General features: G+C 47.6%; 1 protein-coding gene across 1 annotated transcript in view; it reads right to left on the bottom strand.

The window, feature by feature from the left end:
* The window catches only part of TMPRSS9 (transmembrane serine protease 9), a 54,633-nt gene that overhangs the window by 20,376 nt on the left and 20,820 nt on the right, over window positions 1–13,437 (bottom strand). The window contains exons 2-6 of the mRNA XM_055429926.2: window positions 9,227–9,393; window positions 5,249–5,376; window positions 3,172–3,239; window positions 2,888–3,063; window positions 1,999–2,040 (exon numbers count right to left, since the gene is read on the bottom strand). Of these exons, the coding sequence (XP_055285901.2) occupies window positions 1,999–2,040; window positions 2,888–3,063; window positions 3,172–3,239; window positions 5,249–5,376; window positions 9,227–9,368 (556 nt within the window). The 5' untranslated portion in view covers window positions 9,369–9,393. The remainder of the gene's footprint in view (window positions 1–1,998; window positions 2,041–2,887; window positions 3,064–3,171; window positions 3,240–5,248; window positions 5,377–9,226; window positions 9,394–13,437) is intronic.

The following is a 13,437-nucleotide window of genomic DNA, read 5'->3' as shown; positions in this document are numbered from 1 at the left end:
CCAAAGAAGAATGTTCAAACTACTGCACAATTGCACTCATTTCACATGCTAGCAAAGAAATATTCAAAATCCTCCAAGCTAGGCTTCAACAGTATGTGAACTGTGAACTTCCAGATGTTCAAACTGGATTGAGAAAAGGCAGAGGACCCAGAGATCAAATTGCCAACATACACTGGGTCATAGAAAAAACTAGAGAATTCCAGAAAAACATCTACTTCTGCTTCATTGACTATGCTAAAGCCTGTGGCTGTGTAGATCACAAAAACTGTGGAAAATTCTTAAAGAGATGGGATGCTAAAGCTGAAACTCCAATACTTTGGCCACCTCATGCGAAGAGTTGACTCATTGGAAAAGACTCTGATGCTGGGAGGGATTGGGGGCAGGAGGAGAAGGGGATGACAGAGAATGAAATGGCTGGATGGCATCACCGACTGGATGGACATGAGTTTGAGTGAACTCTGGGAGTTGGTGATGGACAGGGAGGCCTGGCGTGCTGTGATTCATGGGGTCGCGAAGAGTCGGACATTACTGAGCGACTGAACTGAATACCAGAACACCTTACCTGCCTCCTGAGAAACCTGTATGCAGGTCAAGAAGCAACAGTTAGAACTGGACGTGGAACAACAGACTGGTTCAAAATTGGGCAAGGAGTATGTCAAGGCTGTATATTGTCACCCTGCTTATTTAACTTACATGTAGAGTACGTCTTGTAAAATGCCAGGTTAGATGAATCACAAGCTGGAATCAAGACTGTCAGGAGAAATATCAATAACCTCAAATATGCAGATGACACCACCCTAATGGCAGAAAGTGAAGAGGAATTAAACAGCTTCTTGATGAAGGTGAAAGACGAGAGTGAAAAAGCTGGCTTATAACTCAACATTCAAAAAACGAAGATCATGGCATCCAGTTCCATCACTTCATGGCAAATAGATGGGGAAACAATAGAAGCAGTGACAGATTCTATTTTCTTGGGCTCCAAAATCACTGTTGATGGTGACTGCAGCCATGAAATTAAAAGACACTTGCTCCTTGGAAGAAAAGTGATGACAAACCTAGACAGTGTATTAAAAAGCAGAGATATTACTTTGCCTACAAAGGTCCATATAGTCAAAGCTATGGATTTTCCAGTAGTCATGTATAGATGTGAGAACTGGAAAATAAAAAAGGCTGAGCGCTGAAGAACTGATGCTTTCGAACTGTGGTGCTGGAGGACTCTTGAGAATCACTTGGACATTGAGAAGATCCATTGGAAGGACTGATGCTGAAGCTCCAATACTTTGGCCAACTGATGCAGAGAGTCGACTCACCGGAAAAGATCATAATGTTGGGAAAGATTGAAGGCAGGAGGAGAAGGGAATGACAGTGGATGAAATGGTTGGATGGCTAAATGGACATGAATTTGAGCAAACTCCTGGAGACAGTGGACAGGGAAGCCTGGCATGCTGCTGTCCATGGGGTCACAAAAAGTCAGACACAACTGAGCGATTGAACAACAACAATAGTTGACTTATAATGTGTTCAGTTCTGCTGTGTAGCAAAGCTTCAGTTACACATGTATGTGTTCTTTTTCATATTCTTTTCCATTATGTTTTGTCTCAGGACATTGAATATATTAATAGTTCCCTGTGCTATACAGTAGGACTTCATTGTTTATCCATCCTATATATAATAGTTTGCATCTGCTAATCCCTAACCCATAATCCTTCCCTCCCTGACCCTCCTCCACCGTGGCTATCCTAAATCTGTTCTCAATATTGTGAGTCTGTTTTGTAGATAAGTTTGTTGTAACATATTTTAAATTCCACATATAAGTGATACCATATGGTATTTGTCTTTCTCTGCCTGACTGACTTCTAGTATGAGAATCTCTAGGTCCATCCAGGTTGCTGCAAATGGCATTATTTCATTCTTTGTTATGGCTGAGTAGTATTCCACTGTGTATATGTGTAATGTGTGGTGGAAACACATCTTCTTTATCCATTCATCAAAACACACCTGATTTTAAGTCTCTTTCTGTCAGCGGCCCCTTCTGGCTTCCTGCAGCAAAACGAAGAGATAAAAGATTATTTAGTGAGTGGCGAATTTCTTTGACAACATCATGTTGCAAAGCAGGGAACTGCACGATCCACCTGGGAGCCACTTAAATTCTAACTTAACTCAACTGAGATAAAATCAGATAAAATATTCTGTTCCTCATAATAAGAGCACAACACCTGCATGGGGCAGGTGGCTGCCAGAGTGGATGGTGTAGGCCTGAAACAGTTTCATCTGTGCAGAAATCTCTCCTAGCACTGGCGAGGTTCCTAAGACACCAAGTGTGTCAGGGCTGGTAGAAGGGGACTGTAAATGTCCTCCATGCTAGGTCAAGGCAACAATATTTTAATCTGCACACTCTGAAATCACATCTGGCTTTCAAATCCCAACACACATCGATCTTAGAATTTTAAAGCATAACATCTATGCTTAGTTCTATACCAGGGGGCCAGGGGCCAAATCTGGCCCACCACTTGTTTTTATAAAGAAAGTTTTATTGATACACAGATAAGTGTCCATTTGTTTATATATTGTCTTTGCTGCTTTTGTGCTATGTTAGCCAGATTGAGTCATCTTGACAGAGACCCAGTGGGTGGCAAAGATGAAATAATTACAAGTTGCCACCCTGTGGTGTCTACCATTGAAGGTAAAGCAATGTATATATGTTTCCTCATCACCGAAAGGGTCGATTATGGAAAGTGTCAAGTTTAATGCAATTTCCATCTGGCTCCCCTCCCCCAGCATGTCCCTCCCAAAGTCTCCTTGTCTCTGGGGTCACTCCCCTGTGAGCTGGGCAGACACGATGGTGCCACAGGGGGATGGGGGATGCCACAACCCTGGGGTCACTCACCTGTGAGCTGGGCAGACACAATGGTGCCATAGGGGGCCAGGGGCATGCCGAGGCCCTGCAGCCTCACATGAAGTCCCTGCTGCAATAGCTGCTCCTCCAGGCCTGGGCTCGGTGTCCACAGGGCCAGCAGCAGAAAGTGCAGCTGGAAACGCACCAGGACGCTGGCGTTGCCCTCCCTGGTGGGGAGGACATTGGCCTTGAGAGGGAGGGCACTTCTCAGCTGGAATTCTCTGCAAATCCAGGGGTCCCCCAAGATCCTTTACCCCCAGGAGGCCCTTACTCACCAATAACTCAGCACCGTGCAGCCCACGCAGCTGGACTCCAACTCTGTCTCTTGAAAGCTGCTGACAAACTGCAACAGAAACAACAGCCACAAATGTGAGACCCCATGAAGACCCCTGGCTGGAGAGTGGGGGAGGAGGAGAGAAGCACCTCCTCTTCAACTCCACGTGTGCAGTCAGCTCACACTGCTGAGTGAGTGATGGGGTGGGCAGTCCCAGGTCGTGCCTATGAAGACACAGCTCCACCAACACATGATGGAGACACAAGTGGTCTCTCCACACACGGAGCATCACTCAGCCATGAACAGAGGTGAAGCCCTGACACTCACAACCACGTGGACAGACCCTGAGAACACGATGCTCAGTGAGAGAAGCAGACACAGAAGGACACACAGGGTGTGATTCCACCCATGGGAAACGTGCAGAGCAGGCAGGTCCACAGACACAGGGAGTGGGTTCCTGGTGGTCAGGGGCTGGGAGGGGATGGGAGTGACTGCGGACGGGGAGACAGGGTTTCCTTTTGTGGTGATGAAAGCTCCTGGAATTAGAGGTAATAGTTGCACAACTCTATGAATGTACTAAATGTCACTTTAAAAATGGATGAATTTGGACTTCCCTGGTGGTCCAGTGTTTAAGACTCTGAGCTTCCACTGCAGTGGGCATTAGTTCCATCCCTGGTAAGGGGAATCTGCCTGCAATGTGGAAGCCCTGGGTTTGATCCCTGGGTGGGGAAGATCCCCTGAAGGAAGAAATGGCAACCCACTCCAGGATTCTTGCCTGGAGAATCCCATGGACAGAGGAGCCTGGCGGGCTACAGTCCATGGGGTCGCAAACAATCGGACATGAGAGTGACTAACACTTTCACTTTCAGGGGAACTAAGATCCGACATGCCACATGGCATGACCAAAAAAAAAAAAAAACCAAAAAATAAGTGAGGTATAAGTTGGACTTCTTTGGTGGTCTAGTGGTTAAGTCTGTGTGCTTCCACTGCAGGGGGCACGGGTTCAATTCCTGGTCAGGGAAGTTCAGCATGCCACACAATGCAGCCAAAAAAAGAGGTATAAGTCACCTACCATAAAAACTCACCTTTTAAAAGTATACAGTTAGATGGGGTTTTAGTACATTCACAGATTTGTACAACTCACCACGATTTTAAAACATTCTCATCACTCCAAAAGAAGCCCATCCCCATTACCAGTTACCCCCCAGCCCCTCCCCCAGCCCCTGACAAGCAGGAACCCACTCTCTGTGTCTGCGGACCTGCCTGCTCTGCGCATTTCCCATCAGTGGAATCAACCCTGTCTGTCCTCCTGTGTCTGCTCCTCTCACTGAGCATCGTGTTCTCAGGGTCTGTCCTACAGGGTCTGTGGTAGTGAGTGTCAGGGCTGGGTGGCGCTCCCGGGTGTGGAGGGATCACAACTCTTTCTCAGTTATCTGCCGATGGACAGTCCGGTTGCTTTCACTTCGGGGTTATCGTGACTCATGGTGCTGTGAGCATCGTGTGCAGGTTTCTGTGTGGACACACGTTTTTGTTTCTCTGGGGCAGACACCCAGGAACGGAATGGCTGGGTCAGATGGTATTGCTGTTTGTCGTTCAGTCGCTTAGTTGTATCCAATTCTTTGCAACCCCATGCACTACAGCACGCCTGGCTTCCCTGTCCATCACCAACTCCTGCAGTTTCCTCAAACTCAAGTCCATTAAGTTGGTGATGCCATCGAACCATCTCATCCTCTGCTGGCCCCCTCTCCTCCTGCCTTCAATCTTTCCCAGCATCAGAGTCAAATTGCCACACTGCCTTCCACAGAGGCTGCCCCTTTTCAGATTCCCACCAGCCACATAGCAAAGTTCTGATTTCTCTACTGAAATGCAGTTTACAACCTTCCAATAAGACCTATGGGTCTTGCAGACGGAGGTTCCCACCCGATGCTGCCATCCCCTGCTTTCTCGAAAGCGCCAGCAGCTCCCTGTTCATCCCATGGCCCCTCTGTCTTCCTCAGCCTCCTCTCTGCCCTGCTGCCTCAGTCAGAGCACCTGGCCACCCACTTGCCGCCCCCACCCCTGGCTCCCAGGACCCTCACCAGCATTTCCAGAGCGGGTGTCAGTGTGCGGTAGTACTCTGAGGTCTCCTGCTGCAAGCTGGGGGCAAACCGGATCCCACGCAGCTCGGCTATGTGCTCCACGTCGATGCCCTGTGTAGAGAGGGAAGCTGCGGACGAGACCAGGGCCCATGAGAGCGCACACTGCAGGGGCAGGGCTCAGGGAAGCTGGCCTCCAGGGGCCCCTGCACCCCAGGGCTGGTCATCCCAACTAATGGGGGTTGGCTGACTCCCTGGGGGTTGGGTGACTATTAACAGTGCTCTTTTTTTTTTTTTTAAAGAGGACTATTTTTTAAGAAAATCTTTATTGAATTTGTTCCAACATTGCTTCTGCTTTATGTTTTTGGTTTCTGACCACTAGGCATGTGGGATCGTAGCTCCCCTACCAGGGATCAAACCTGTATCCCCTGTAAGTCCTAACCACTGGACCGTCAGGGAAGTCACTGCATGCCCCCTCATCCACTCTCACCCATCACTCACCTGAAGGCCCCCAGGGCCAGCACAAAAGCCCCAGGTGTCCCCAGGTTCCCTTAAGGGGAAGACTGGCTACCCCTAGAAACATCTGGCCCAGGGCCCCGGGTCAACTTCAGCCAAAAAGGGCTGAAATGGCCTCAAAAGACCTCAACTTTGGGCAATTCCCACCTCCTCCCTGGTGGCTCAGATGGTAAAGAATCCACCTGCAAAGCAGGAGACCAGGGTTTGATCCCTGGGTCGGGAGGATCCCCTGGAGAAGGGAATGGCTACCCACTCTAGTATTCTTGTCTAGAGAATCACATGGACAGAGGAGCCTGGTGGGCTACAGTCCATAGAGTCGTAAAGAATCGGACACAATTGAGTGACTAACACTTTCACTTTCCTTGCAAGAAGGCACCAAGTACGACAGGGGAATGGCCACAGTCAGGGATACTAGGACCCTCAGACCCCCACCCATGATGCCAACCCCTGAATAACACAGTTTCCAACTGTTGGAAACACTGTGGAAACCACATAACAACAAAGAACATAAAATGTCTTAAAGTAAAGAATATAACCTACAGAGTACATGTTTCTGTCAAAAAATATGCAAGACTGGCAAAGGGGCCCCCAGTCAAAAATGATCATAATTGCTAAATTTTAAAAACAGGTGGTGGTCCAATAGTTAAAACTGAGGGGGTAACAGGCAGGAAGGCTAGGGGTCCCCAGGCAGAGGAAACAGACTATAAGTGTCAGAACAAACTACAAGTGTCAGAGGTTGTTCTTCCTTGAGGTTTCTTTTAAAATTCTGTGGTGCCATGAGGACACCTGGTTCCACCTGAACTTTTCTCAAACCTTGAGCTACCCAATGCAGTTTTTCTGATGGAAATGTTTTTCTTAAGCTATGTTAATGAACTGTGTATTTATCTTAGAATCTGCCTTTCTTTAAGTCGGTTTGGCCTAAGACTCAGAACCGATAATGGCTCAACAAACCAGTATGTTTTACTCCTGGAAATATTCTCTTAACCTATGTTAATGAAACTATGTATTTACTTGGAAATCAATTGTTTTATGGCCTAGGATAACTCACCTTGTGACAATGCTATCTCATAATGCATGTTGTGATTGAGGGGCCTGGTGCAACTCTCAGTTTTGAGGCATTTCTTTTCTCTAATTAGCAGCCTGCTAATAGGTATATAACTTCTTACTATAAACTAGCAGGGGGATACTCTTTCTACCCGCTTCTGATGTCTATGTCAGAAGCTTTCTCTATCTCTTTTATAATTTAATAAAACTTTATTATACAAAAAGCTCTGAGCGATCAAGCCTCATCCCTGGCCCCAGATAGAATTCTTCTCCTCCGGAGGCCAAGAATCCCAGCATCATTCATGACTTGTAGCAGCAATCTTTCAAAACTCTGAGCTGCCAATTCCGGAGGCTTGGGTTCAATCCCTGTTCAGGGAAATAAGATCCCACATGCCATGTGGTTTGGCCCAGTGGTTAGGACTCAGCACTTGTACTACCGTGGCCCTGGGTTCAGTTCCTGGTCAGGGAACTAAGACCCCACAAGCCATTTGGCATAGCCAAAGAAAAAAAATTTTTTTAATTTAAAAATAGAAGTAGCTGTCATCTACACTATGGAAGTCAGGTCCCAGCTCTATTTACTGGAATGAATATTCATCCAGATTGATATTTACTTATTGAATAGAACAAAGAGACTAAATTCTAAAAATGGTTGTTTTCTCCTGCAAGGAACTAAAAAGAAAGATAATAAGAACCCTGCTATGTGGACACAAGTGCTTATGCTCTGCGCCCCCAATAAGCCCCACACTTTTCCTCTGAAATACCACGGCTCCCATGCACTTGGAGAAACAGTCCAGCCAAGGGCCCATGTAAAACTGTACACGGCGGAATAAAATTCTGAGCTGTCTGGGAAAGGGACAAATTTGATCTGTAATTTTAAAATTGTTTTTAAATTTTAAGTGCTTCTTAAAGCCTTCCTTGGCTTCAGAGGTTCTGCTGGAGATATGATCTAACTGTTGTCCCAGAATGTATCTGTGCTTCTAGAATGGAGCTGTGAAACTGACTCCTGCGGGAGGACGGCGGGGCGGGGGGCGGGCCACATGCGCGCGCGCGCGCACACACACACACACACAAAAAAAAAGTTTTCCTGCACTTCACCTCACAGCCATCAGAGGGCATCTATCAGCCATGCCAGACTTCCAGCTATTCCAGATATTCACAAACATTCATCTATACATTTAAAATATATATAAAAATATACACATTTTAAATATTGAACTATATACATCCCACATTGGGTTGCCAACTTATTATTTTGCCACATGACACCATTTCCTCCCAAAACTGCCAGTTACCATCATCATTTCATGAACGAAGGGTGACTTTCACGCCCCCACACAGAACTAAGAAACTGTTCTCAAAAGGAGCTCGGCTCAGAGCAGAACTTCCAGTGATGGCGGAAGGTCCTAGATCTGAGCATCCCCTGCAGGAACCATGAGCCACCCGTGAAATGTGGCTGGCAGGGATGGAGGAACTGGATTTTACCTGTCATTTAAACTAAGTGTAAATGGCACTGGGGCTCAGGGCTACCACGCGGAGGTGCGGGGCAGCTCTGGAACTCTGTGCAGTTGGTAGGCGTCTGCTGGAGCCTTCCACTGACATAAAAAGACCTCCCTGTGTTTCTGTAACTGCAGCCCACAGCATTCACAACAGGTCATCATTTTGTATCTGTGGGTGGGCGCTCAGTTGTGTCTGACTCTTTTCGACCCCATGGACTGTAGTCCACCAGGCTCCTCTGTCCATGGAATTGTCCAGGCAAGAATATTGGAGTGCGTTGCCATTCCCTCTTTCAGGGGATCTTTCCGACCCAGGGATCCAATCCGTGTCTTTTATGCCTCCTGGATTGGCAGGTGGGTTCTTTACCACTAGCGCCACCTGGGAAGCCTTATTTTGTATGAAGCGAGAGGGACTTCTCTGGGGGTCTAATGGTTAAGACTCAGGGCTTCCACAGCAGGAGCATGGATTCAGTTCCTGGTTGGGAAACTCAGATCCAGCATGCCATGTGGCTGGCAAAAAGTAATAATAATAAAATGGGAGCCACTGTTGATTGTGGGAGGTGGGAAAGTTAATGACTGCTCACTCATTTCTTATATTTTCTTATATATTTCTTATATATTTCCAAATTTCTCAAAGTAAGTTCATTTCCCTACTGGTCTCCATTTCACCCTGGCCATGAATCTTCTTTAAGAACCCTACATGTGGGAGACCTGAAATTTGCAGGTATTACCATGACGCCCAGGCTCCCAGTGCCTAGCCTGGCGCTAAGTGCTGCAACATCCAGCGCCAGGCCCCCTTGCCTTGCTCCTGGTGGCCTCCGTGGCCTGGACACTTGACCCTTTGCTCTGGGACACCCCTGAGTGACTCCCAGGCATCTTTCTGCCAGTCTCCTGGTGTGTGGACCCGAGCAAGCCCATGGCCACTCACCCACAAGGACTCCCAGGGTGACGAGGACGATGCTGGTGGCCACGACAGTGGAGAGTGCCGCCTGGCAGCACATGGCATCTGCAGCCAGGACACCCTTGGTGGGTCCAGGCACCAGCTGTAAGTCACTGGCAGTGGGCTCCATGGCTCCCGGACAGAGGGACAGAGACCTGGAGGTGAGCAGAAGAGAGGCAGAAAAGCAAGGTCAGAGCTAGGGGGGCACTTCTCTTCCCCTAAGCAAGGGTCTTCCTTGTGCAAACGTAGCTGCCATGAATAGCGCCCGAAACAAGCCAGGACTCTTGTTAACAGATGTGAGTTGATTTAAGCCACTAAGCGTGAGGTGATGTGGTGTGGCATAGACAGTGACTATAATGCTCCTTCATCCACTAAATGCTATTTGAAAGTCAACTAATGGCTTTGGTGTTTTTTTTTTTTTTTTGGCTGCACCACACAGCTTGTGGGATCTTAGTTCCCCGACCAGGGATTGAACCCACAGCTGTGGCAGCAAAAGTGTGGACAGAATCCTAACTACTGAACTGTCAGGGAATTCCCAATGGCTTCATTCTTTTTACGTTTTTTAAATTTTATTTTTGGTTGTACTGGGTCTGCATGGCTGGGCTTTCTCCAGTTGCAGAGAGCAGGGCTCCTCTTTGCTTTGATGCTCGGGCTTCTCAGTGCAGTGGCTTCTCCTGATGGGGAGCCCGGGTTCTCCAGCATGCCGGCTTCAGCAGTTGCAGCTCCCCGGCTCCAGAGCACAGGCTCAGTAGTTGTGGAACACTGGCTTAGGTGCTCTGCAGCATAGGAGATCTTCCCAGATCAGGGATCAAACCTGTGTCCCTTGCATTGGCAGGTGGAGTCTTACCCACTGTGCCAGCAGGGAAGTCCATTTAAAAATATTTTTTTTAAGTCTTTACTGAATTTGTTACAACATTGCTTCTGTTTTATGCTTTGGTATTTTTTGGCCTCAAGGCATGTGGGATCCCAGCTTCCCAACCAGTGATGGAACCTGCACCCCCTGCATTTGGAAGGCAAAGTCCAAACCACTGGACTGCCAGGGAAGTCCCGTTTTTTTTTTTTTTTTTAATTGTATCAATTTTTATTGGGGTATAGTTGCTTTACAACAATGGCATTTTTATGAGTATGCAAAATTTTAGCATTAAGCTGATTCTCCATCATAACAATTAATGATATATATATTTTAAAATCTCTTATTAGGGAGGATGGTGTCTCAGTGGTAAATATTCCACCTGCCAATGCAAGAGACAAGGGTTCGATTCCTGGATTAGAAAGATCCCCTGGAGGACAGCATGGCAAGCCACTCCAGTATTCTTGTCCATGGGAAATCCCATGGACAGAGGAACCCCACAGTCCATGGGGTTGCAAAGAGTCAGATATGACTGACCGACTAAAACGACAAAGGGTAAGAATAAGCTGTGAGATCTAACAGCTCTGGCCTCCAGCTTCCTCCTCTGTTAAATGGGCAGAAGACAATGCATGCTGCCATCTGGCTAATTCCTGCCTCTCAGAATCCAGGATCTCAGACTCTCAGTTCACAGAGAACAGAGCTGAGAGGTAGTGACAGGCTGAACTCCGGCACTTCTGCCTTTGAAGTGTCTCTGTGTCAAGCGCCAACAAATTCACTTAAGGCAGTTGGCTTCTGTTCCTTGCAACTACAAGAGCCTTGAATGTGTTCAGCCCTCCCCACCCACAGCATACCCCTGCCCCCGACCTGGCTGGATAATTCCCTTCCACTCATGAGGCCTGAGCAGACCTCTACTCTAAACCCTCAGCCTGCAGAGAAGCCTTTGTCTAGGAGGGGATGAGTCACCTTTATGGCTCTGCAGCGGTGGATCTCATTACCTACCCACACCCCTGCTCCCCATGGATGCTGCCTCCATTGCGTGGGCAGAGAATGACTCATATCTGGCCTCTGACACACTCTTCCCCATTTGAACACTACCCAGAAGGAAGTGGGGAGACAATCCCATTCTACTTCCCTTGACAGGGCTCCACGAAGGTGCGCACTCGGCCAGGTGCTTCTCTGGGGGGGATGGAGCTGCTTTTTAGGCCCATATGGATGGACAGCGGGTCTGTACATCAGATAAAATACAGTGTGTGCGTGCAAAGTCGTTTCAGTTGTATCTGACTCTGCAACCCCATGCACTGTAGCCCACCAGGTTCCTCTGTCCATCGGATTCTCTAGGCAAGAATACTGGAGTGGATTGCCATGCCCTCTTCCAGTGGATTTTCCCGATGCAAAGATCGAACCCACATCTCTTATGTCTCCTGCATTGGCAGGCGGGTTCTTTACCGCTAGCGCCTCCTAGAAAGCCCAAAAATACAGTACACCCAGTCAAACTTAAATTTCAGATGAATAAGACCTATAGACTTCCCTGGTGGTCCAGTGGTTAAGACTCAAAGCTTCCAGTATAGGGGCACAGGTTTGATCCTTGGTCAGCGAACTAAGATCCCACATGCCACACAGCTCAGCCAAAACAAACAAGCAAACAAAAAAACATGACAAAAACATTCTGTGATAGTTAATTATGTGTCTATAGGGCTAGGCCATGATGCTGGGTTTTGGCCAAACATGGTTCTTGACATTGCTGTGAAGACATAATTAACATTTAATTAGTTGATGTTGAGTAAAGGAGATGAGTTTCTGTAGTGGGGGGGGGGGGGGGCGGGGCAGGCTGTATCCAATCAGTTGAAGGCCTTAAGAGAAAAGATCAAGGTTTCCCCCAAAGAAGGGAGAATACTGCCTCTAGGTGGCCTTTGTACTTGAGCTGCAACATCAGCTTTTCGCAGGGTCTCCAGCCTGCCCTGCAGACTTTGCATTTGCCAGCTCCCATGATTGCGAGCTAATTCTGGTCTGTGCCTGTCTTCCTCTCCATTCTACTGGTTCTTTCTCTAGAGAACCTGACACATACAGTTCCTAACATGTCTTATGCGAAATTTGGAACATACTGTATTAAGACAAACCATTTTAAAATTTTTTATTCAAGTCATTTATTTGGCTATGCTGGATCTCAGTTGCAGCATGCAGGATCTAGTTCCCTGACCAGGGATCAAACCCAGGCCCCTTGAATTGGGAGCACAGAGCCTTAGCCACTGGACTGCCAGGGAAGTCTCCCCAAAATGTATTTGTTGTTTGCCTGAAATTCAAATTTATCTGGGTGTGCTGTTTGTTTATTGTTAAATCTGGAACCCCACTCCAGGGCCCAGCCAGAATGTCCTATCCGATCAAGGTAACACATCCTACTGGGAATGGCCACTCTGTACCTCACCCCCGCCATCCAGAGTCGGTAAGGAAGGGAAGCAGTGCAGGGGTGGGGAGCAAGGTCGCACAGTGCTCACCCCTTTATTCTTACACTTGAGCTGAATTGCTGTCTGAGGAGCCAGAGAAGCTCTAAGAATCACTTGATGAAATGTTTTAAGGACAAAGACACCAAGATTCACTTTTGTGATTAGGGCTGGAAACACGAATGTACTGTATGAGCTCATTGACAGCCCCCCCTACAAACACATACACTACATTCATTCAACCCCAGCTGGCCCTGTCACCCCCTAGCCCTTGGGTTTTCTAAGGATTCCTGTGTTCTCCAAATTGTCTTGTCAACACCATCATTAGGGCACAGAGGGGCCCCGCTGCTATTTAGCATTGAACATAGAAGCTCCATTCACTGTCTCCATCAATCTGATATTTATGACTGGCTGGGCCTGGCTGCCCTGTGCTGGGTACCCAGCCCTTAATGAGACAGATGTGATTCTCAGCTCACAGAGCATAAATATTAGTGACAGAGACCCAAGTAAATTAAAATTGTGGCTACAATAACAGCTGCGTCCATGGGGCTTTGGGTCTCTGTCAAAAGGAAGCTTTGATCTAGACAGGGGTCAGGGGAGGCTTCCTGATGGAGGGATGAGTTACATGAGTTCTGAAGAATAAACAGGAATCCATCTGGTGCCCGGTGGAAGCAATAGATGTCCATATAGTAGGAACAAAATATGTAAAAGCCCTGTGGCAGGAGGGAGCAATCCAGGGCCCTCTTAGAGGAGGTGTGCTAGTCAGCTGCTGCCATGTAACAAGTTATCACACACACAGCTGCTTAAAACAATGCATGTTCATTATCTCATGGTTTCTGCAGCTCAGGAATCTGGCACGTTTTAGGGGTCCTCTGCTCAGGGTCTCACTCAGCTGCAAACAAAGCATTAAC

Source organism: Moschus berezovskii, chromosome 8 (genome assembly GCF_049115385.1).
Source record: "Moschus berezovskii isolate FMDL1 chromosome 8, NW_MosBer_1.0, whole genome shotgun sequence".
In the NCBI taxonomy this organism is placed as follows: Eukaryota; Metazoa; Chordata; class Mammalia; order Artiodactyla; family Moschidae; genus Moschus; species Moschus berezovskii.
Note: the sequence above shows the minus strand (reverse complement) of the source record. Positions and strands in the feature narration are given on the sequence as shown.